Here is a 23119-nt window from a genome sequence, read left to right as displayed (position 1 = left end):
AACTACACACACACACACACATGTACGAGGAGTAGGAGGAGTGTGTGAGTGTGTGTGTATGTTACCTTGAAGTTGTGGATCTTTTTGAAGTAGGTGTAGATGGAGCAGTAGGAGGAGTGTGTGTGTGTGTGTGAGTGTGTGTGTGTGTGAGTGTGTGTGTATGTTACCTTGAAGTTGTGGATCTTTTTGAAGTAGGTGTAGATGGAGCAGTAGGAGGAGTGTGTGTGTGTGTGTGTGTGTATGTTACCTTGAAGTTGTGGACCTTTTTGAAGTAGGTGTAGATGGAGCAGTAGGAGGAGTGTGTGTGTGTGTGTGTGTGTATGTTACCTTGAAGTTGTGGATCTTTTTGAAGTAGGTGTAGATGGAGCAGTAGGAGGAGTGTGTGTGTGTGTGTGTATGTTACCTTGAAGTTGTGGATCTTTTTGAAGTAGGTGTAGATGGAGCAGTAGGAGGAGTGTGTGTGTGTGTGTGTGTGTGTGTGTGTTACCTTGAAGTTGTGGATCTTTTTGAAGTAGGTGTAGATGGAGCAGTAGGAGGAGTGTGTGTGTGTGTGTGTGTGTTACCTTGAAGTTGTGGATCTTTTTGAAGTAGGTGTAGATGGAGCAGTAGGAGGAGTGTGTGTGTGTGTGTGAGTGTGTGTGTGTGTGAGTGTGTGTGTATGTTACCTTGAAGTTGTGGATCTTTTTGAAGTAGGTGTAGATGGAGCAGTAGGAGGAGTGTGTGTGTGTGTGTGTGTGTGTATGTTACCTTGAAGTTGTGGACCTTTTTGAAGTAGGTGTAGATGGAGCAGTAGGAGGAGTGTGTGTGTGTGTGTGTGTGTATGTTACCTTGAAGTTGTGGACCTTTTTGAAGTAGGTGTAGATGGAGCAGTAGGAGGAGTGTGTGTGTGTGTGTGTGTGTGTGTTACCTTGAAGCTGTGGATCTTTTTGAAGTAGGTGTAGATGGAGCAGTAGGAGGAGTGTGTGTGTGTGTGTGTGTGTTACCTTGAAGTTGTGGATCTTTTTGAAGTAGGTGTAGATGGAGCAGTAGGAGGAGTGTGTGTGTGTGTGTGTGTGTTACCTTGAAGTTGTGGATCTTTTTGAAGTAGGTGTAGATGGAGCAGTAGGAGGAGTGTGTGTGTGTGTGTGTGTTACCTTGAAGTTGTGGATCTTTTTGAAGTAGGTGTAGATGGAGCAGTAGGAGGAGTGTGTGTGTGTGTGTGTGTGTTACCTTGAAGTTGTGGACCTTTTTGAAGTAGGTGTAGATGGAGCAGTAGGAGGAGTGTGTGTGTGTGTGTGTGTGTGTGTTACCTTGAAGTTGTGGATCTTTTTGAAGTAGGTGTAGATGGAGCAGTAGGAGGAGTGTGTGTGTGTGTGTGTGTGTTACCTTGAAGTTGTGGACCTTTTTGAAGTAGGTGTAGATGGAGCAGTAGGAGGAGTGTGTGTGTGTGTGTGTGTGTGTGTGTTACCTTGAAGTTGTGGATCTTTTTGAAGTAGGTGTAGATGGAGCAGTAGGAGGAGTGTGTGTGTGTGTGTGTGTGTGTGTGTTACCTTGAAGTTGTGGATCTTTTTGAAGTAGGTGTAGATGGAGCAGTAGGAGGAGTGTGTGTGTGTGTGTGTGTGTGTGTTACCTTGAAGTTGTGGATCTTTTTGAAGTAGGTGTAGATGGAGCAGTAGGAGGAGTGCATGATGAGCAGAGGGAATGTCAGGTAGAGCAGGATGAGAGCCAGTGTGTAGGTGATGTAAGCTCTGGACATCAGGGAGAAGATCATCACACCACGTCTCACTGACCTCAGGAGATTAATCATCATCATAAACACCACTAGAGTTTAAAGTCACAGGTTCGAGCTGTGTAGAGGTGGAGATCTAATGGTGTGGTGATAAACCAGTAATGAGCCATAAACTCCTGTTCACGCTCCACACTTTACAATTGGCCACGCCCACAGATCTCTCTATAAGGTAATACACACGTGTGTGCATGTGTGTTATGTTTGTGTGTGTGCGTGTGTGTGTGTGATGAGTGTGTGTACCTGTCTCCTCTGGTGTAGTCGAGGGTGCAGCCTACATGCATGGGCTCGAAGTCGAACACGCCCCATCCGATGAAGGGTAACGGCAGAGCGGCCCACAGCAGTGCCAAAATCCACATGATGGAGCTCATGGTCAGAGATGTGCTCCAGAACATCTTCTGCTCTGAAACACACACACACACACACACACACACACACACCTGAGTGTAGCTGTGTGTTTATGAATATTCTTCATGACTGTACTCTCCCCCGGCCCTTAATAAGTGACGGTATCTCAGTTCACACTGCAGAGCTGCTGAGTTCTGGAAGCTGATTAGTCAGAAGGTGTTGTTTAGTTTTCTAGAACAGAAATAAATCAGATTGATCTGAACTCACTGGTGCAGTACATGTGATATCGGTCCCACGCTACTGCACCAAGAAAACTGATCCCTGCCAAGATGGACACTAATCCCTGAAAAGCATGGATTTGGCAACCTTCAGGACCGAATGGCCAGTATCTGCAAAACACACGCACACACACACACACACGGACACACACATGAAAAGCTTCAAAATAAACATATAATATGAATCTACTGTGGAGTGACGTGCACCTGAGAGTGATAAGTACCTGACAGTGATAAGTACCTGAGAGTGATGTGTAGCTGAGAGTGATGTGTAGCTGAGAGTGAGGTGTAGCTGAGAGTGATGTGTAGCTGAGAGTGATAAGTACCTGACAGTGATAAGTACCTGAGAGTGATGTGTAGCTGAGAGTGATGTGTACCTGAGAGTGATAAGTACCTGAGAGTGATATGTACCTGAGAGTGATGTGTACCTGAGAGTGATGTGTACCTGAGAGTGATGTGTAGCTGAGAGTGATATGTACCTGAGAGTGATGTGTACCTGAGAGTGATAAGTACCTGAGAGTGATAAGTACCTGAGAGTGATATGTACCTGAGAGTGATAAGTACCTGAGAGTGATAAGTACCTGAGAGTGATGTGTAGCTGAGAGTGATAAGTACCTGAGAGTGATGTGTACCTGAGAGTGATAAGTACCTGAGAGTGATATGTACCTGAGAGTGATGTGTACCTGAGAGTGATGTGTAGCTGAGAGTGATGTGTACCTGATAGTGATGTGTACCTGAGAGTGATAAGTACCTGAGAGTGATAAGTACCTGAGAGTGATATGTACCTGAGAGTGATAAGTACCTGAGAGTGATAAGTACCTGAGAGTGATGTGTAGCTGAGAGTGATAAGTACCTGAGAGTGATGTGTACCTGAGAGTGATAAGTACCTGAGAGTGATATGTACCTGAGAGTGATGTGTACCTGAGAGTGATAAGTACCTGAGAGTGATGTGTAGCTGAGAGTGATGTGTACCTGAGAGTGATGTGTAGCTGAGAGTGATGTGTAGCTGAGAGTGATGTGTACCTGAGAGTGATGTGTAGCTGAGAGTGATAAGTACCTGAGAGTGATGTGTACCTGAGAGTGATAAGTACCTGAGAGTGATATGTACCTGAGAGTGATGTGTACCTGAGAGTGATAAGTACCTGAGAGTGATGTGTAGCTGAGAGTGATGTGTACCTGAGAGTGATGTGTACCTGAGAGTGCTATGTACCTGAGAGTGATAAGTACCTGAGAGTGATATGTACCTGAGAGTGATGTGTAGCTGAGAGGGATATGTACCTGAGAGTGATGTGTAGCTGAGAGTGATGTGTAGCTGAGAGGGATATGTACCTGAGAGTGATGTGTAGCTGAGAGTGATGTGTACCTGAGAGTGCTATGTACCTGAGAGTGATGTGTACCTGAGAGTGATGTGTAGCTGAGAGTGATGTGTAGCTGAGAGTGATATGTACCTGAGAGTGATATGTACCTGAGAGTGATGTGTAGCTGAGAGTGATGTGTACCTGAGAGTGATATGTACCTGAGAGTGATGTGTAGCTGAGAGTGATGTGTAGCTGAGAGTGATGTGTAGCTGAGAGTGATATGTACCTGAGAGTGATAAGTACCTGAGAGTGATATGTACCTGAGAGTGATGTGTAGCTGAGAGTGATATGTACCTGAGAGTGATAAGTACCTGAGAGTGATATGTACCTGAGAGTGATGTGTAGCTGAGAGTGATATGTACCTGAGAGTGATGTGTAGCTGAGAGTGATATGTACCTGAGAGTGATAAGTACCTGAGAGTGATATGTACCTGAGAGTGATGTGTAGCTGAGAGTGATATGTACCTGAGAGTGATAAGTACCTGAGAGTGATATGTACCTGAGAGTGATGTGTACCTGAGAGTGATGTGTAGCTGAGAGTGATATGTACCTGAGAGTGATGTGTAGCTGAGAGTGATATGTACCTGAGAGTGATGTGTAGCTGAGAGTGATGTGTAGCTGAGAGTGATATGTACCTGAGAGTGATGTGTAGCTGAGAGTGATATGTACCTGAGAGTGATGTGTAGCTGAGAGTGATATGTACCTGAGAGTGATAAGTACCTGAGAGTGATATGTACCTGAGAGTGATGTGTAGCTGAGAGTGATATGTACCTGAGAGTGATAAGTACCTGAGAGTGATATGTACCTGAGAGTGATGTGTAGCTGAGAGTGATATGTACCTGAGAGTGCTATGTACCTGAGAGTGATGTGTACCTGAGAGTGATGTGTAGCTGAGAGTGATATGTACCTGAGAGTGATGTGTAGCTGAGAGGGATATGTACCTGAGAGTGATGTGTAGCTGAGAGTGATGTGTAGCTGAGAGTGATATGTACCTGAGAGTGATGTGTACCTGAGAGTGATGTGTAGCTGAGAGTGATGTGTACCTGAGAGTGATATGTACCTGAGAGTGATATGTACCTGAGAGTGATGTGTACCTGAGAGTGATGTGTAGCTGAAAGTGATGTGTAGCTGAGAGTGATATGTACCTGAGAGTGATGTGTACCTGAGAGTGATGTGTAGCTGAGAGTGATGTGTAGCTGAGAGTGATATGTACCTGAGAGTGATAAGTACCTGAGAGTGATATGTACCTGAGAGTGATGTCTAGTTGAGAGTGATATGTACCTGAGAGTGATAAGTACCTGAGAGTGATATGTACCTGAGAGTGATGTGTAGCTGAGAGTGATATGTACCTGAGAGTGATGTGTAGCTGAGAGTGATATGTACCTGAGAGTGATGTGTAGCTGAGAGTGATATGTACCTGAGAGTGATAAGTACCTGAGAGTGATATGTACCTGAGAGTGATGTGTACCTGAGAGTGATGTGTAGCTGAGAGTGATGTGTACCTGAGAGTGATGTGTACCTGAGAGTGATAAGTACCTGAGAGTGATAAGTACCTGAGAGTGATATGTACCTGAGAGTGATAAGTACCTGAGAGTGATAAGTACCTGAGAGTGATGTGTAGCTGAGAGTGATAAGTACCTGAGAGTGATGTGTACCTGAGAGTGATAAGTACCTGAGAGTGATATGTACCTGAGAGTGATGTGTACCTGAGAGTGATAAGTACCTGAGAGTGATGTGTAGCTGAGAGTGATGTGTACCTGAGAGTGATGTGTAGCTGAGAGTGATGTGTAGCTGAGAGTGATAAGTACCTGAGAGTGATGTGTAGCTGAGAGTGATGTGTACCTGAGAGTGATGTGTACCTGAGAGTGCTATGTACCTGAGAGTGATAAGTACCTGAGAGTGATATGTACCTGAGAGTGATGTGTAGCTGAGAGTGATATGTACCTGAGAGTGATGTGTAGCTGAGAGTGATATGTACCTGAGAGTGATGTGTAGCTGAGAGTGATGTGTAGCTGAGAGGGATATGTACCTGAGAGTGATGTGTAGCTGAGAGTGATGTGTACCTGAGAGTGCTATGTACCTGAGAGTGATGTGTACCTGAGAGTGATGTGTAGCTGAGAGTGATATGTACCTGAGAGTGATGTGTAGCTGAGAGGGATATGTACCTGAGAGTGATGTGTAGCTGAGAGTGATGTGTAGCTGAGAGTGATATGTACCTGAGAGTGATATGTACCTGAGAGTGATGTGTAGCTGAGAGTGATGTGTACCTGAGAGTGATATGTACCTGAGAGTGATATGTACCTGAGAGTGATGTGTACCTGAGAGTGATTTGTAGCTGAGAGTGATGTGTAGCTGAGAGTGATATGTACCTGAGAGTGATAAGTACCTGAGAGTGATATGTACCTGAGAGTGATGTGTAGCTGAGAGTGATATGTACCTGAGAGTGATAAGTACCTGAGAGTGATATGTACCTGAGAGTGATGTGTAGCTGAGAGTGATATGTACCTGAGAGTGATGTGTAGCTGAGAGTGATATGTACCTGAGAGTGATAAGTACCTGAGAGTGATATGTACCTGAGAGTGATGTGTAGCTGAGAGTGATATGTACCTGAGAGTGATAAGTACCTGAGAGTGATATGTACCTGAGAGTGATGTGTACCTGAGAGTGATGTGTAGCTGAGAGTGATATGTACCTGAGAGTGATGTGTAGCTGAGAGTGATATGTACCTGAGAGTGATGTGTAGCTGAGAGTGATGTGTAGCTGAGAGTGATATGTACCTGAGAGTGATGTGTACCTGAGAGTGATGTGTAGCTGAGAGTGATGTGTAGCTGAGAGTGATATGTACCTGAGAGTGATAAGTACCTGAGAGTGATATGTACCTGAGAGTGATGTGTAGCTGAGAGTGATATGTACCTGAGAGTGATGTGTAGCTGAGAGTGATAAGTACCTGAGAGTGATAAGTATCTGAGAGTGATGTGTAGCTGAGAGTGATGTGTAGCTGAGAGTGATATGTACCTGAGAGTGATGTGTAGCTGAGAGTGATATGTACCTGAGAGTGATGTGTAGCTGAGAGTGATGTGTAGCTGAGAGTGATGTGTAGCTGAGAGTGATAAGTACCTGAGAGTGATGTGTAGCTGAGAGTGATATGTACCTGAGAGTGATATGTACCTGAGAGTGATATGTACCTGAGAGTGATGTGTAGCTGAGAGTGATATGTACCTGAGAGTGATGTGTAGCTGAGAGTGATGTGTAGCTGAGAGTGATGTGTAGCTGAGAGTGATAAGTACCTGAGAGTGATGTGTAGCTGAGAGTGATATGTACCTGAGAGTGATAAGTACCTGAGAGTGATATGTACCTGAGAGTGATGTGTAGCTGAGAGTGATATGTACCTGAGAGTGATGTGTACCTGAGAGTGATGTGTAGCTGAGAGTGATGTGTAGCTGAGAGTGATGTGTAGCTGAGAGTGATAAGTACCTGAGAATGATATGTAGCTGAGAGTGATGTGTAGCTGAGAGTGATAAGTACCTGAGAGTGATAAGTACCTGAGAGTGATGTGTAGCTGAGAGTGATGTGTAGCTGAGAGTGATGTGTAGCTGAGAGTGATATGTACCTGAGAGTGATGTGTAGCTGAGAGTGATGTGTAGCTGAGAGTGATAAGTACCTGACAGTGATAAGTACCTGAGAGTGATGTGTAGCTGAGAGTGATGTGTACCTGAGAGTGATAAGTACCTGAGAGTGATATGTACCTGAGAGTGATGTGTACCTGAGAGTGATGTGTAGCTGAGAGTGATGTGTAGCTGAGAGTGATATGTACCTGAGAGTGATAAGTACCTGAGAGTGATATGTACCTGAGAGTGATGTGTAGCTGAGAGTGATATGTACCTGAGAGTGATGTGTAGCTGAGAGTGATATGTACCTGAGAGTGATGTGTAGCTGAGAGTGATATGTACCTGAGAGTGATAAGTACCTGAGAGTGATATGTACCTGAGAGTGATGTGTAGCTGAGAGTGATATGTACCTGAGAGTGATAAGTACCTGAGAGTGATATGTACCTGAGAGTGATGTGTACCTGAGAGTGATGTGTAGCTGAGAGTGATATGTAGCTGAGAGTGATATGTACCTGAGAGTGATAAGTACCTGAGAGTGATATGTACCTGAGAGTGATGTGTACCTGAGAGTGATATGTACCTGAGAGTGATGTGTAGCTGAGAGTGATATGTAGCTGAGAGTGATATGTACCTGAGAGTGATAAGTACCTGAGAGTGATATGTACCTGAGAGTGATGTGTACCTGAGAGTGATATGTACCTGAGAGTGATGTGTAGCTGAGAGTGATATGTACCTGAGAGTGATGTGTAGCTGAGAGTGATAAGTACCTGAGAGTGATAAGTACCTGAGAGTGATAAGTATCTGAGAGTGATGTGTACCTGAGAGTGATGTGTAGCTGAGAGTGATATGTACCTGAGAGTGATATGTACCTGAGAGTGATAAGTACCTGAGAGTGATGTGTAGCTGAGAGTGATATGTACCTGAGAGTGATGTGTAGCTGAGAGTGATATGTACCTGAGAGTGATGTGTAGCTGAGAGTGATATGTACCTGAGAGTGATATGTACCTGAGAGTGATGTGTAGCTGAGAGTGATATGTACCTGAGAGTGATAAGTACCTGAGAGTGATGTGTACCTGAGAGTGATGTGTACCTGAGAGTGATGTGTAGCTGAGAGTGATATGTACCTGAGAGTGATGTGTAGCTGAGAGTGATATGTACCTGAGAGTGATGTGTACCTGAGAGTGATGTGTAGCTGAGAGTGATGTGTACCTGAGAGTGATGTGTAGCTGAGAGTGATATGTAGCTGAGAGTGATGTGTACCTGAGAGTGATAAGTACCTGAGAGTGATATGTACCTGAGAGTGATGTGTACCTGAGAGTGATATGTACCTGAGAGTGATGTGTAGCTGAGAGTGATATGTACCTGAGAGTGATGTGTAGCTGAGAGTGATAAGTACCTGAGAGTGATAAGTACCTGAGAGTGATAAGTATCTGAGAGTGATGTGTACCTGAGAGTGATGTGTAGCTGAGAGTGATATGTACCTGAGAGTGATATGTACCTGAGAGTGATAAGTACCTGAGAGTGATATGTACCTGAGAGTGATGTGTAGCTGAGAGTGATATGTACCTGAGAGTGATGTGTAGCTGAGAGTGATATGTACCTGAGAGTGATGTGTAGCTGAGAGTGATATGTACCTGAGAGTGATAAGTACCTGAGAGTGATATGTACCTGAGAGTGATGTGTAGCTGAGAGTGATATGTACCTGAGAGTGATAAGTACCTGAGAGTGATATGTACCTGAGAGTGATGTGTACCTGAGAGTGATGTGTAGCTGAGAGTGATAAGTACCTGAGAGTGATAAGTACCTGAGAGTGATATGTACCTGAGAGTGATGTGTAGCTGAGAGTGATGTGTAGCTGAGAGTGATGTGTAGCTGAGAGTGATGTGTAGCTGAGAGTGATATGTACCTGAGAGTGATGTGTAGCTGAGAGTGATATGTACCTGAGAGTGATAAGTACCTGAGAGTGATATGTACCTGAGAGTGATGTGTAGCTGAGAGTGATGTGTACCTGAGAGTGATGTGTACCTGAGAGTGCTATGTACCTGAGAGTGATAAGAACCTGAGAGTGATATGTACCTGTGAGTGATGTGTACCTGAGAGTGATGTGTACCTGAGAGTGATGTGTAGCTGAGAGTGATAAGTACCTGAGAGTGATAAGTACCTGAGAGTGATAAGTATCTGAGAGTGATGTGTACCTGAGAGTGATGTGTACCTGAGAGTGATGTGTAGCTGAGAGTGATGTGTAGCTGAGAGTGATATGTACCTGAGAGTGATAAGTACTTGAGAGTGATAAGTATCTGAGAGTGATGTGTAGCTGAGAGTGATAAGTACCTGAGAGTGATGTGTAGCACATCACTCTCAGGTACATATCACTCTCAGCTACACATCACTCTCAGGTACACATCACTCTCAGTACAGTACACGTCACTCTCAGTACATGTCACTCTCAGTACAGTACACGTCACTCTCAGTACAGGTCACTCTCAGTACATGTCACTCTCAGTATGTCACTCTCAGTACACGTCACTCTCAGTACAAGTCACTCTCAGTACGTCACTCTCAGTACATGTCACTCTCAGTACGTCACTCTCAGTACACGTCACTCTCAGTACACGTCACTCTCAGTACAAGTCACTCTCAGTACAAGTCACTCTCAGTACGTCACTCTCAGTACACGTCACTCTCAGTACACGTCACTCTCAGTACAAGTCACTCTCAGTACACGTCACTCTCAGTACATGCCACTCTCAGTTCATGTCACTCTCAGTACACGTCACTCTCAGTACACGTCACTCTCAGTACACGTCACTCTCAGTACACGTCACTCTCAGTACATGCCACTCTCAGTTCATGCCACTCTCAGGTACTCATTGCTCTCAGGTAGGTACATGTCGATCTCAGGTACATTTTGTTCTCCGGTATTCGTTGCTCTCAGGTACACGTCACCCTCACTTACACAACGCTCTCAGGTACATATCACTCTCAGGTACACGTCACTCTCAGTAAACTTCACTCTCAGTACATTTCCTCTTAGGCACACGTCAGTCTCAGGTACACGTCACTCTCAGGTACATGTCACTGTCAATAAACTTCACTCTCAGTACACCTCACTCTCAGTACAGTACATGTCACTCTCAGTGCATCACTCTCAGTACAGTACATGTCACTCTCAGTACATATCACTCTCAGGTACACATCACTCTCAGGTACTTATCACTCTCAGGTACACGTCACTCTCAGGTACATGTTTCACAATTAGGTACACGTCACAATCAGGTGCACATCACTCTCAAGTACATGTCGCTCTCAGGTACACGTCACTCTCAGGTACACGTCACTCTCAGTTACACATCACTCTCAGCTACACATCACTCTCAGGTACTTATCACTCTCAGGTACACATCACTCTCAGGTACTTATCACTCTCAGCTACACATCACTCTCAGATACTTATCACTCTCAGGTACTTATCACTCTCAGCTACACATCACTCTCAGGTACTTATCACTCTCAGCTACACATCACTCTCAGATACTTATCACTCTCAGGTACTTATCACTCTCAGCTACACATCACTCTCAGGTACATATCACTCTCAGCTACACATCACTCTCAGGTACACATCACTCTCACGTACTTATCACTCTCAGATACTTATCACTCTCAGGTACTTATCACTCTCAGGTACTTATCACTCTCAGCTACACATCACTCTCAGGTACACATCACTCTCAGGTACAAATCACTCACAGGTACATATCACTCTCAGCTACACATCACTCTCAGGTACATATCACTCTCAGGTACTTATCACTCTCAGCTACACATCACTCTCAGATACTTATCACTCTCAGGTACTTATCACTCTCAGGTACTTATCACTCTCAGCTACACATCACTCTCAGATACTTATCACTCTCAGGTACATATCACTCTCAGGTACATATCACTCTCAGGTACATATCACTCTCAGCTACACATCACTCTCAGGTACACATCACTCTCAGGTACATATCACTCTCAGCTACACATCACTCTCAGGTACTTATCACTCTCAGGTACACATCACTCTCAGGTACATATCACTCTCAGCTACACATCACTCTCAGGTACATATCACTCTCAGGTACATATCACTCTCAGGTACTTATCACTCTCAGGTACTTATCACTCTCAGCTACACATCACTCTCAGGTACACATCACTCTCAGGTACACATCACTCTCAGGTACATATCACTCTCAGCTACACATCACTCTCAGGTACATATCACTCTCAGGTACATATCACTCTCAGGTACTTATCACTCTCAGGTACTTATCACTCTCAGCTACACATCACTCTCAGATACTTATCACTCTCAGGTACTTATCACTCTCAGGTACTTATCACTCTCAGCTACACATCACTCTCAGCTACACATCACTCTCAGATACTTATCACTCTCAGGTACTTATCACTCTCAGCTACACATCACTCTCAGGTACATATCACTCTCAGCTACACATCACTCTCAGGTACATATCACTCTCAGGTATTTATCACTCTCAGCTACACATCACTCTCAGATACTTATCACTCTCAGGTACTTATCACTCTCAGGTACACATCACTCTCAGGTACACATCACTCTCAGGTACATATCACTCTCAGCTACACATCACTCTCAGGTACATATCACTCTCAGGTACTTATCACTCTCAGCTACACATCACTCTCAGATACTTATCACTCTCAGGTACTTATCACTCTCAGGTACTTATCACTCTCAGCTACACATCACTCTCAGGTACATATCACTCTCAGCTACACATCACTCTCAGGTACACATCACTCTCAGGTACATATCACTCTCAGCTACACATCACTCTCAGGTACTTATCACTCTCAGGTACATATCACTCTCAGGTACTTATCACTCTCAGCTACACATCACTCTCAGCTACACATCACTCTCAGATACTTATCACTCTCAGGTACTTATCACTCTCAGCTACACATCACTCTCAGGTACATATCACTCTCAGCTACACATCACTCTCAGGTACATATCACTCTCAGCTACACATCACTCTCAGCTACACATCACTCTCAGGTACACATCACTCTCAGCTACACATCACTCTCAGCTACACATCACTCTCAGGTACATATCACTCTCAGCTACACATCACTCTCAGGTACATAGCACTCTCAGGTACACATAACTCTCAGGTACACATCACTCTCAGCTACACATCACTCTCAGGTACTTATCACTCTCAGCTACACATCACTCTCAGCTACACATCACTCTCAGGTACACATCACTCTCAGCTACACATCACTCTCAGGTACACATCACTCTCAGCTACACATCACTCTCAGCTACACATCACTCTCAGGTACACATCACTCTCAGGTACATATCACTCTCAGCTACACATCACTCTCAGCTACACATCACTCTCAGGTACACATCACTCTCAGGTACATATCACTCTCAGCTACACATCACTCTCAGGTACATATCACTCTCAGGTACTTATCACTCTCAGGTACTTATCACTCTCAGGTACATATCACTCTCAGCTACACATCACTCTCAGGTACATATCACTCACTCTCAGGTACTTATCACTCTCAGGTACATATCACTCTCAGCTACACATCACTCTCAGGTACATATCACTCTCAGCTACACATCACTCTCAGCTACATATCACTCTCAGCTACACATCACTCTCAGGTACATATCACTCTCAGGTACTTATCACTCTCAGGTACATATCACTCTCAGGTACTTATCACTCTCAGGTACATATCACTCTCAGCTACACATCACTCTCAGCTACACATCACTCTCAGGTACATATCACTCTCAGGTACTTATCACTCTCAGGTACATATCACTCTCAGCTACACATCACTCTCAGGTACATATCACTCTCAGGTACTTATCACTCTCAGGTACATATCACTCTCAGGTACATATCACTCTCAGGTACACATCACTCTCAGGTACATATCACTCTCAGGTACTTATCACTCTCAGGTACATATCACTCTCAGGTACATATCACTCTCAGCTACACATCACTCTCAGGTACATATCACTCTCAGCTACACATCACTCTCAGGTACATATCACTCTCAGGTACTTATCACTCTCAGGTACATATCACTCTCAGGTACATATCACTCTCAGCTACACATCACTCTCAGGTACATATCACTCTCAGCTACACATCACTCTCAGGTACACATCACTCTCAGGTACATATCACTCTCAGGTACTTATCACTCTCAGGTACATATCACTCTCAGCTACACATCACTCTCAGGTACATATCACTCTCAGGTACTTATCACTCTCAGGTACATATCACTCTCAGGTACATATCACTCTCAAGTACTTATCACTCTCAGGTACATATCACTCTCAGCTACACATCACTCTCAGCTACACATCACTCTCAGGTACACATCACTCTCAGGTACTTATCACTCTCAGGTACTTATCACTCTCAGGTACTTATCACTCTCAGCTACACATCACTCTCAGGTACATATCACTCTCAGCTACACATCACTCTCAGGTACTTATCACTCTCAGCTACACATCACTCTCAGATACTTATCACTCTCAGGTACTTATCACTCTCAGGTACATATCACTGAGACTGACGTGTGCCTAAGAGGAAATGTACTGAGAGTGAAGTTTACTGAGAGTGACGTGTACCTGAGAGTGATATGTACCTGAGAGCGTTGTGTAAGTGAGGGTGACGTGTACCTGAGAGCAACGAATACCCGAGAACAAAGTGTACCTGAGATCGACATGTACCTACCTGAGAGCAATGAGTACCTGAGAGTGGCATGAACTGAGAGTGGCATGTACTGAGAGTGACGTGTACTGAGAGTGACTTGTACTGAGAGTGACGTGTACTGAGAGTGACGTGTACTGAGAGTGACGTACTGAGAGTGACGTGTACTGAGAGTGACGTGTACTGAGAGTGACGTACTGAGAGTGACGTACTGAGAGTGACTTGTACTGAGAGTGACGTGTACTGAGAGTGACGTGTACTGAGAGTGACGTACTGAGAGTGACGTGTACTGAGAGTGATGTGTACTGTACTGAGAGTGATGTGTACTGTACTGAGAGTGACATGTACTGAGAGTGATGTGTACTGAGAGTGACATGTACTGAGAGTGACATGTACTGAGAGTGATGTGTACTGAGAGTGACGTGTACTGAGAGTGACGTGTACTGAGAGTGACGTGTACTGAGAGTGACATGTACTGTACTGAGAGTGACGCACTGAGAGTGACATGTACTGTACTGAGAGTGAGGTGTACTGAGAGTGACGTGTACTGAGAGTGACGTGTACTGAGAGTGACGTGTACTGAGGGTGACATGTACTGTACTGAGAGTGACATGTACATGTACTGTACTGAGAGTGAGGTGTACTGAGAGTGATGTGTACTGAGAGTGACGTGTACTGAGAGTGACGTACTGTACTGAGAGTGACGTACTGAGAGTGACATGTACTGTACTGAGAGTGAGGTGTACTGAGAGTGAGGTGTACTGAGAGTGATGTGTACTGAGAGTGACGTGTACTGAGAGTGACATGTACTGAGAGTGACTTGTACTGAGAGTGACGTGTACTGAGAGTGATGTGTACTGAGAGTGATGTGTACTGAGAGTGACATGTACTGTACTGAGAGTGAGGTGTACTGAGAGTGATGTGTAGCTGAGAGTGATATGTACCTGAGAGCGTTGTGTAAGTGAGGGTGACGTGTACCTGAGAGCAACGAATACCGGAGAACAAAATGTACTGAGAGTGACGTGTACTGAGAGTGATGTGTACTGTACTGAGAGTGACATGTACTGAGAGTGATGTGTACTGAGAGTGACATGTACTGAGAGTGACGTGTACTGAGAGTGATGTGTACTGAGAGTGACGTGTACTGAGAGTGACATGTACTGAGAGTGACTTGTACTGAGAGTGACGTGTACTGAGAGTGATGTGTACTGAGAGTGATGTGTACTGAGAGTGACATGTACTGTACTGAGAGTGAGGTGTACTGAGAGTGATGTGTAGCTGAGAGTGATATGTACTGAGAGTGACATGTACTGAGAGTGATGTGTACTGAGAGTGACCTGTACTGAGAGTGACATGTACTGAGAGTGACATGTACTGAGAGTGACGTGTACTGAGAGTGACGTGTACTGAGAGTGACGTGTACTGTACTGAGAGTGACGTGTACTGAGAGTGACGTGTACTGAGAGTGACGCACTGAGAGTGACATGTACTGTACTGAGAGTGAGGTGTACTGAGAGTGACGTGTACTGAGAGTGAGGTGTACTGAGAGTGACGTGTACTGAGAGTGACGTACTGTACTGAGAGTGACATGTACTGAGAGTGACATGTACTGTACTGAGAGTGACGTGTACTGAGAGTGATGTGTACTGAGAGTGACGTGTACTGAGAGTGAGGTGTACTGAGAGTGATGTGTACTGAGAGTGACGTGTACTGAGGGTGACATGTACTGTACTGAGAGTGACATGTACATGTACTGTACTGAGAGTGAGGTGTACTGAGAGTGATGTGTACTGAGAGTGACGTGTACTGAGAGTGACGTACTGTACTGAGAGTGACGTACTGAGAGTGACATGTACTGTACTGAGAGTGAGGTGTACTGAGAGTGAGGTGTACTGAGAGTGATGTGTACTGAGAGTGACGTGTACTGAGAGTGACATGTACTGAGAGTGACTTGTACTGAGAGTGACGTGTACTGAGAGTGATGTGTACTGAGAGTGATGTGTACTGAGAGTGACATGTACTGTACTGAGAGTGAGGTGTACTGAGAGTGATGTGTAGCTGAGAGTGATATGTACCTGAGAGCGTTGTGTAAGTGAGGGTGACGTGTACCTGAGAGCAACGAATACCGGAGAACAAAATGTACTGAGAGTGACGTGTACTGAGAGTGATGTGTACTGTACTGAGAGTGACATGTACTGAGAGTGATGTGTACTGAGAGTGACATGTACTGAGAGTGACGTGTACTGAGAGTGATGTGTACTGAGAGTGACGTGTACTGAGAGTGACATGTACTGAGAGTGACTTGTACTGAGAGTGACGTGTACTGAGAGTGATGTGTACTGAGAGTGATGTGTACTGAGAGTGACATGTACTGTACTGAGAGTGAGGTGTACTGAGAGTGATGTGTAGCTGAGAGTGATATGTACTGAGAGTGACATGTACTGAGAGTGATGTGTACTGAGAGTGACGTACTGAGAGTGACATGTACTGAGAGTGACATGTACTGAGAGCGACGTGTACTGAGAGTGACGTGTACTGAGAGTGACGTGTACTGTACTGAGAGTGACGTGTACTGAGAGTGACGTGTACTGAGAGTGACGCACTGAGAGTGACATGTCCTGTACTGAGAGTGAGGTGTACTGAGAGTGAGGTGTACTGAGAGTGAGGTGTACTGAGAGTGACGTGTACTGAGAGTGACGTACTGTACTGAGAGTGACATGTACTGAGAGTGACATGTACTGTACTGAGAGTGACGTGTACTGAGAGTGATGTGTACTGAGAGTGACGTGTACTGAGAGTGAGGTGTACTGAGAGTGATGTGTACTGAGAGTGACGTGTACTGAGGGTGACATGTACTGTACTGAGAGTGACATGTACTGAGAGTGACATGTACTGTACTGAGAGTGATGTGTACTGAGAGTGAGGTGTACTGAGAGTGACGTGTACTGAGAGTGAGGTGTACTGAGAGTGATGTGTACTGAGAGTGACGTGTACTGAGGGTGACATGTACTGTACTGAGAGTGACATGTACTGAGAGTGACGTACTGTACTGAGAGTGAGGTGTACTGAGAGTGACATGTACTGAGAGTGACGTACTGTACTGAGAGTGAGGTGTACTGAGAGTGAGGTGTACTGAGAGTGATGTGTACTGAGAGTGACGTGTACTGAGAGTGACGTACTGTACTGAGAGTGACATGTACTGAGAGTGACATGTACTGTACTGAGAGTGACGTGTACTGAGAGTGATGTGTACTGAGAGTGATGTGTACTGAGAGTGATGTGTACTGAGAGTGACGTGTACTGAGAGTGACGTACTGAGAGTGACATGTACTGAGAGTGACATGTACATGTACTGTACTGAGAGTGAGGTGTACTGAGAGTGAGGTGTACTGAGAGTGACGTGTACTGAGAGTGATGTGTACTGAGAGTGACGTGTACTGAGAGTGACGTACTGTACTGAGAGTGACATGTACTGAGAGTGACATGTACTGTACTGAGAGTGAGGTGTACTGAGAGTGACGTGTACTGAGAGTGATGTGTACTGAGAGTGACGTGTACTGAGAGTGACATGTACTGAGAGTGACTTGTACTGAGAGTGACGTGTACTGAGAGTGATGTGTACTGAGAGTGATGTGTACTGAGAGTGACATGTACTGTACTGAGAGTGAGGTGTACTGAGAGTGATGTGTAGCTGAGAGTGATATGTACTGAGAGTGACGTGTACTGAGAGTGACATGTACTGAGAGTGACATGTACTGAGAGTGACGTACTGAGAGTGATGTGTACTGAGAGTGATGTGTACTGAGAGTGACATGTACTGAGAGTGATATGTACTGAGAGTGACGTGTACTGAGAGTGACGTGTACTGAGAGTGACGTACTGAGAGTGACGTGTACTGAGAGTGACGAACTGAGAGTGAGGTGTACTGAGAGTGATGTGTACTGAGAGTGACGTGTACTGAGAGTGACGTACTGTACTGAGAGTGACATGTACTGAGAGTGACATGTACTGTACTGAGAGTGAGGTGTACTGAGAGTGACGTGTACTGAGAGTGATGTGTACTGAGAGTGACGTGTACTGAGAGTGACATGTACTGAGAGTGATTTGTACTGAGAGTGACGTGTACTGAGAGTGACTTGTACCTGAGGTAACTGGCGTAGGCGGAGGTCAGACCGTTGCAGCTGAGTCCGAGGTCAGCGAGAGCCAGACTGAAGACGAAGAAGTTACTGGGATTCCTGATCTGCTTCACATACAGGAAGGCCAAGATGGATATGATGTTCAGGAAGAAACCAAGCAAACCTACACGCACACACACACACACACACACACACAGACACACACACAAACCTGGTATTATAGCACACACACCTTGGATGCTGTTAAATAGAAGGCGTGTATTGAAGCTGTAGGTCTAAATCAACACACACTTTCAACAAAACACATTTATTACATTTACAACTAGACCTTAATGAAGAATGTTTTTGTTATTACATCACAGTGCTGAGGAATTCTGCCTTCTGATTGGTTAGAAGCTGATTAGATTTTATTACAGCAGCTCTGAAAGTAGTGCAGGTTTATATTACAGGGTAGAAAGGGTAGAAAGATGGCGCAGCGGATGGCTGCCTCGGTGTGTTGGTGCGCTTTGTTTTGTCTTGTTTTGTGTGTTAAAACTGTTTTTTGTGTTGATACCGGGAGCTCATTCACCAGAGAAGAGCTCATGAATATCAGGTCTACAGTCCCTACTGATTTATTTCCAACTTTCTTCGACACATCCGTGAATTTATTGGACATTCTGGTCAAAGGTGCCCTCGCCTGCGTACATGCAGTGAAATGGCGGAGGAGGGGAAAACGCATACCGCTGCCGGGAATATTTCTCTCTAATGTGCGTTCACTGTGCAACAAGTTGGACAAACTTCAGATACTGGTGGGGAAAAACAAAGACTTTTCTTCTTCTTCAGTCTTGTGCTTCACGGAAACGTGGCTGTGTGGACTGATACCGGACTCTGTGCTGCAGTTGGCAGAATTCCAACTTTTCAGAGCGGCTCGCCATCCGGAACTTTCAGGCAAATTTGGAGGAATTTGTTTTTACATTAATTACAGCTGGTGCAACAATGTGACAGTGATTCAGCAGCACTGTTCTCCTGAACTGGAATCATTCTTTATCAATTGCAAGCCCTTCTACTCCCCACGTGAGTTCGCTTCATTCATACTGGTCGGTGTTTACATTCCACCGCAAGCCAACATACAGGAGGCACAGCGTATGCTCGCTGACCAGATACTGTGTGTAGAGCGCACATACCCAGATTCATTTATTATTGTTCTTGGCGACTTTAACAAAAGTAACCTCACACATGAACTCCCAAAACACAGACAATCTATTAAATGCCCGACCAGAGAGGAAAACATTCTGGATCACTGTTACACTACAGTAAACAGTGCCTACCATGCCATCTCATGAGCTACTCTGGGACTCTCTGACCATGTCATGGTACATTTAATTCCTGCATACAGACAGAAATTAAAACTCTCTAAACCTGTTGTGAGGACATCTCAGCAGTGGACCAGGGAGGCTGTGGAGGATCTTCAGGCATGCATGGACTGTACTGATTGGGATGTATTCAAATCTACTTCAAATAGTCTGGATGAGTACACTGAGGCTGTGACAGCATACATAAGCTTCTGTGAGGATAGCCGTGTACCATCGTGCACCAGGGTGAGTTACAACAATGACAAACCCTGGTTTACTGCTAGACTCAGACAGCTAAGGTGGGAGAAGGAAGCTGCATTCAAGAGTGGGAATCAAAGTACAAGTTTAGCAAGGCGGTGAGAGAAGCTAAATAGCTGTAGTCCAAGAAACTACAACAGCAGTTCTCAGCTAACGACTCTGTCTTTGTCTGGAAAGGGCTCAGACAGATCACAAACTGTAAAACCAAAGCCCCCCACTCTGCTAATGACCTGCATCTTGCCAACAGCTTGAATGAATTCTACTGTCACTTTGAAAGACAATGGGACAGTCCTGGCATCACCACCCCCCAGGACAACAGCCATCAGCTCCAACACAGCCTGATCACCCCCTCCACAGTAAGGACCTTACAAATACACACCTCAACGGCCTTCTTTCCCTCCTCCTCCACCCCAAGAATGACTCTCTCCATCCTAGAGAGTGACGTTAACAAAGTCTTTAAGAGACAAAACCCATGCAAAGCAGCGGGACCAGACTCAGTCACTCCATCTATCTTGAAGCACTGCGCTGATCAGCTATCTCCAGTATTCACAGACATCTTTAACACCTCTCTGGAGATATACCATGTGCCAGCCTGCTTTAAGACCTCCATCATCATCCCAGTCCCCAAAAAACCCAGGATCATGGGACTTAATGACTACAGACCTGTTGCCCTGACATCTGTGGTCATGAAGTCCTTTGAGTACATCATGCTGACCCACCTCAAATCCATCACAGACCCGCTACTAGACCCCCTGCAGTTTGCCTACAGAGCCAACAGGTCTGTTGATGATGCAATTAATATGGCCTTTCACTTCATCCTTCAGCATCTGGATTTCCCAGGCACCTATGTTAGGACCTTGTGTGTGGATTTTAGCTCTGCATTTAACACGATCATTCTGTCCCTGCTTCAGGACAAACTCTCCCAGCTTAGTGTTCCTGACTCCACCTGCAGATGGATCACAGACTTCCTGACTGACAGGAGGCAGCAGGTGAGACTAGGAAAATATGTCTCTGAATCTCGGACCATCAGTACTGGCTCCCCCCAAGGCTGTGTTCTTTCTCCTCTACTCTTCTCTCTGTATATGAGCAACTGTATCTCCAGTCACCAGTCCATCAAATTACTGAAGTTTGCAGATGACACCACCCTCATTGGATTCATCTCTGAAGGGGATGAGTCTGCCTACAGGAGGGAGATTGACCGTCTGGTGTCCTGGTGCAACCAGAACAACCTGGAGCTCAACGCTGTGAAAACAGTAGAGATGGTGGTAGACTTCAGGAAGAACACAGCCCCACTCACCCCTATCATCCTGTGTGACTCACCAGTCAGTACTGTTGACTCCTTCCGCTTCCTGGGAACCATCATCACCCGGGACCTCAAGTGGGAGTTACACATCAACACACTGATTAAAAAATCTCAACAGTGGATGTACTTCCTGAGACATTTAAAGTAGTTTAACCTTCCAAGGACAATGATGGTGCACTTCTACACCAGCATTGTTGAGTCTACAGTCACCTCCTCCATCACCATTTGGTACGCTGCTTCCACTGCTAAGGACAAAAGTAGACTGCAGAGGGTCATTTGCTCTGCTGAGAAGGTGATTGGCTGCAATCTGCCTCCTCTCCAGGACCTATACACTTCCAGGACCCTGAAGCAGGCAGTTAAGATTGATCCCTCTCACCCTGGACACAATCTTTTTGAGGCACTCCCCTCTGGCAGAAGACTGCGGTCCATCAAGACTAAAACTTCACGCTACAAAAACAGTTTCTTTCCATCCGCTACTGGCCTCATTAACAACATCCAGGGCCCTACATGGTCACTTACTCGCCACTCTGAACAATAACAAACAATTTCACTTTTCTGTTAACGCACACAACTCGGACTGATATACTACACATTACTACTTCATACTGTGATCATTTGCACTGGTTCACTCTGTATATCCTACACTATTGTACAGTTATTGTCCCAGTTTCACTGTATGTAGCATTTGCACTGGTCTTTTTGCACATCCTGCACTAATATACTGTTAGTGTTGTTATTCTTATTTTAATTTTCTTTTTTCTAAACTGTTGCTATATCTCGACATTTATACATAGCCTTATAGCTTCTAGTTTGTAAAATTATGTTTCTTCTTCCTTATTACTTATTTATTTACTATGCTCCAGCACACTAAGACAAATTCCTTGTATATGTAAATCCTACAGTACTTGGCAATAAAAGTGATTCTGATTCCGCACAAGTTCTAATATGATATCGTTTCCATAGTAACAGCTTAGCATAATTTAATTTGCCATATATATATATATATATATATATATATATATATATATATATATATATATATATATATATATATATATATATATATACATGAACTAGGAAAAAATATTTAGAAGTTTATTTTGTTTATAATAATATGTATAGAAGGAGTCTCCAGTGTCAGTACTTTGTAACATCTAGAAATAAAACTTTAAGCTTTCTCTTTTTTGAAAATCAATAATCTAAACAGAATAAGGGTTAATATTAGTATTATATTGTGAATAAATATTGGCACCTACCACCAACTAGCAAGATGGAGCCAAACACGAACATGTCAAAATCCCCGAATCCCTCAGGTAAAGCGTGAGACGTCATTTTACAAATAATTTATCAGTAACAGCGCTAGTGGTAACTCCACTCCTCCTTCAGCCGAGTCTGAAATGAGAAGGATTTCAAAAGAACAGCGTGATTATATATCCTCTTTCACGTGAAAGGCCGTGAGAACGTGAGAGGTGTTAGAGGGAGTAATGCCTGAAGGAATGTCTTAATGCACTGCTGTGGGACTGAGAGAGAGAGAGAGAGAGAGAGAGAGAGAGAGAGAGTTAGATTAAAAACAACTCTGGGCTGTTGATCGGAAGGTCAGGGTTCAAGAAATTCCCAGTGCTGTAATACATACACTGATCAGACATGACATTGTGATCAGTGCCAGGTGAAGTGAATAAGACTGATGATCTCCTCATCATGGCACCTGTTAGTGGGTGGGATATATTGGACAGCAAGTCAACATTTTGTCCTCAAAGTTGATGTTAGAAGCAGGAAAAATGGACAAGCGTAAGGATTTGAGCGAGTTTGACGAAGGGCCAAATTGTGATGGCTAGACCACTGGATCAGAGCATCTCCAAAACTACAGCTCTTGTGGGGTGTTCCCGGTCTGCAGTGGTCAGTATCTATAAAAAGTATCCTTTGAGTCCTTTA

The 23119-nt window shown here is 44.6% G+C and overlaps 1 protein-coding gene across 1 annotated transcript in view; it reads right to left on the bottom strand.

Moving 5' to 3' along the window:
* The window catches only part of rgrb (retinal G protein coupled receptor b), a 24007-nt gene extending 1428 nt beyond the window's left edge, over positions 1-22579 (bottom strand). Inside the window, exons 1-6 of the mRNA XM_058406923.1 lie at positions 22444-22579; positions 18302-18458; positions 2381-2502; positions 2009-2168; positions 1610-1727; positions 1-2 (exon numbers count right to left, since the gene is read on the bottom strand). The exon at positions 1-2 is cut by the window's left edge and continues 112 nt beyond it. Coding sequence (XP_058262906.1) covers positions 1-2; positions 1610-1727; positions 2009-2168; positions 2381-2502; positions 18302-18458; positions 22444-22519 — 635 coding nt within the window. The 5' untranslated portion in view covers positions 22520-22579. The remainder of the gene's footprint in view (positions 3-1609; positions 1728-2008; positions 2169-2380; positions 2503-18301; positions 18459-22443) is intronic.
* Positions 22580-23119: the final 540 nt, after the last annotated feature.

Source organism: Hemibagrus wyckioides, linkage group LG13 (assembly GCF_019097595.1).
Source record: "Hemibagrus wyckioides isolate EC202008001 linkage group LG13, SWU_Hwy_1.0, whole genome shotgun sequence".
Taxonomy (NCBI): domain Eukaryota; kingdom Metazoa; phylum Chordata; class Actinopteri; order Siluriformes; family Bagridae; genus Hemibagrus; species Hemibagrus wyckioides.
Note: the sequence above shows the minus strand (reverse complement) of the source record. Positions and strands in the feature narration are given on the sequence as shown.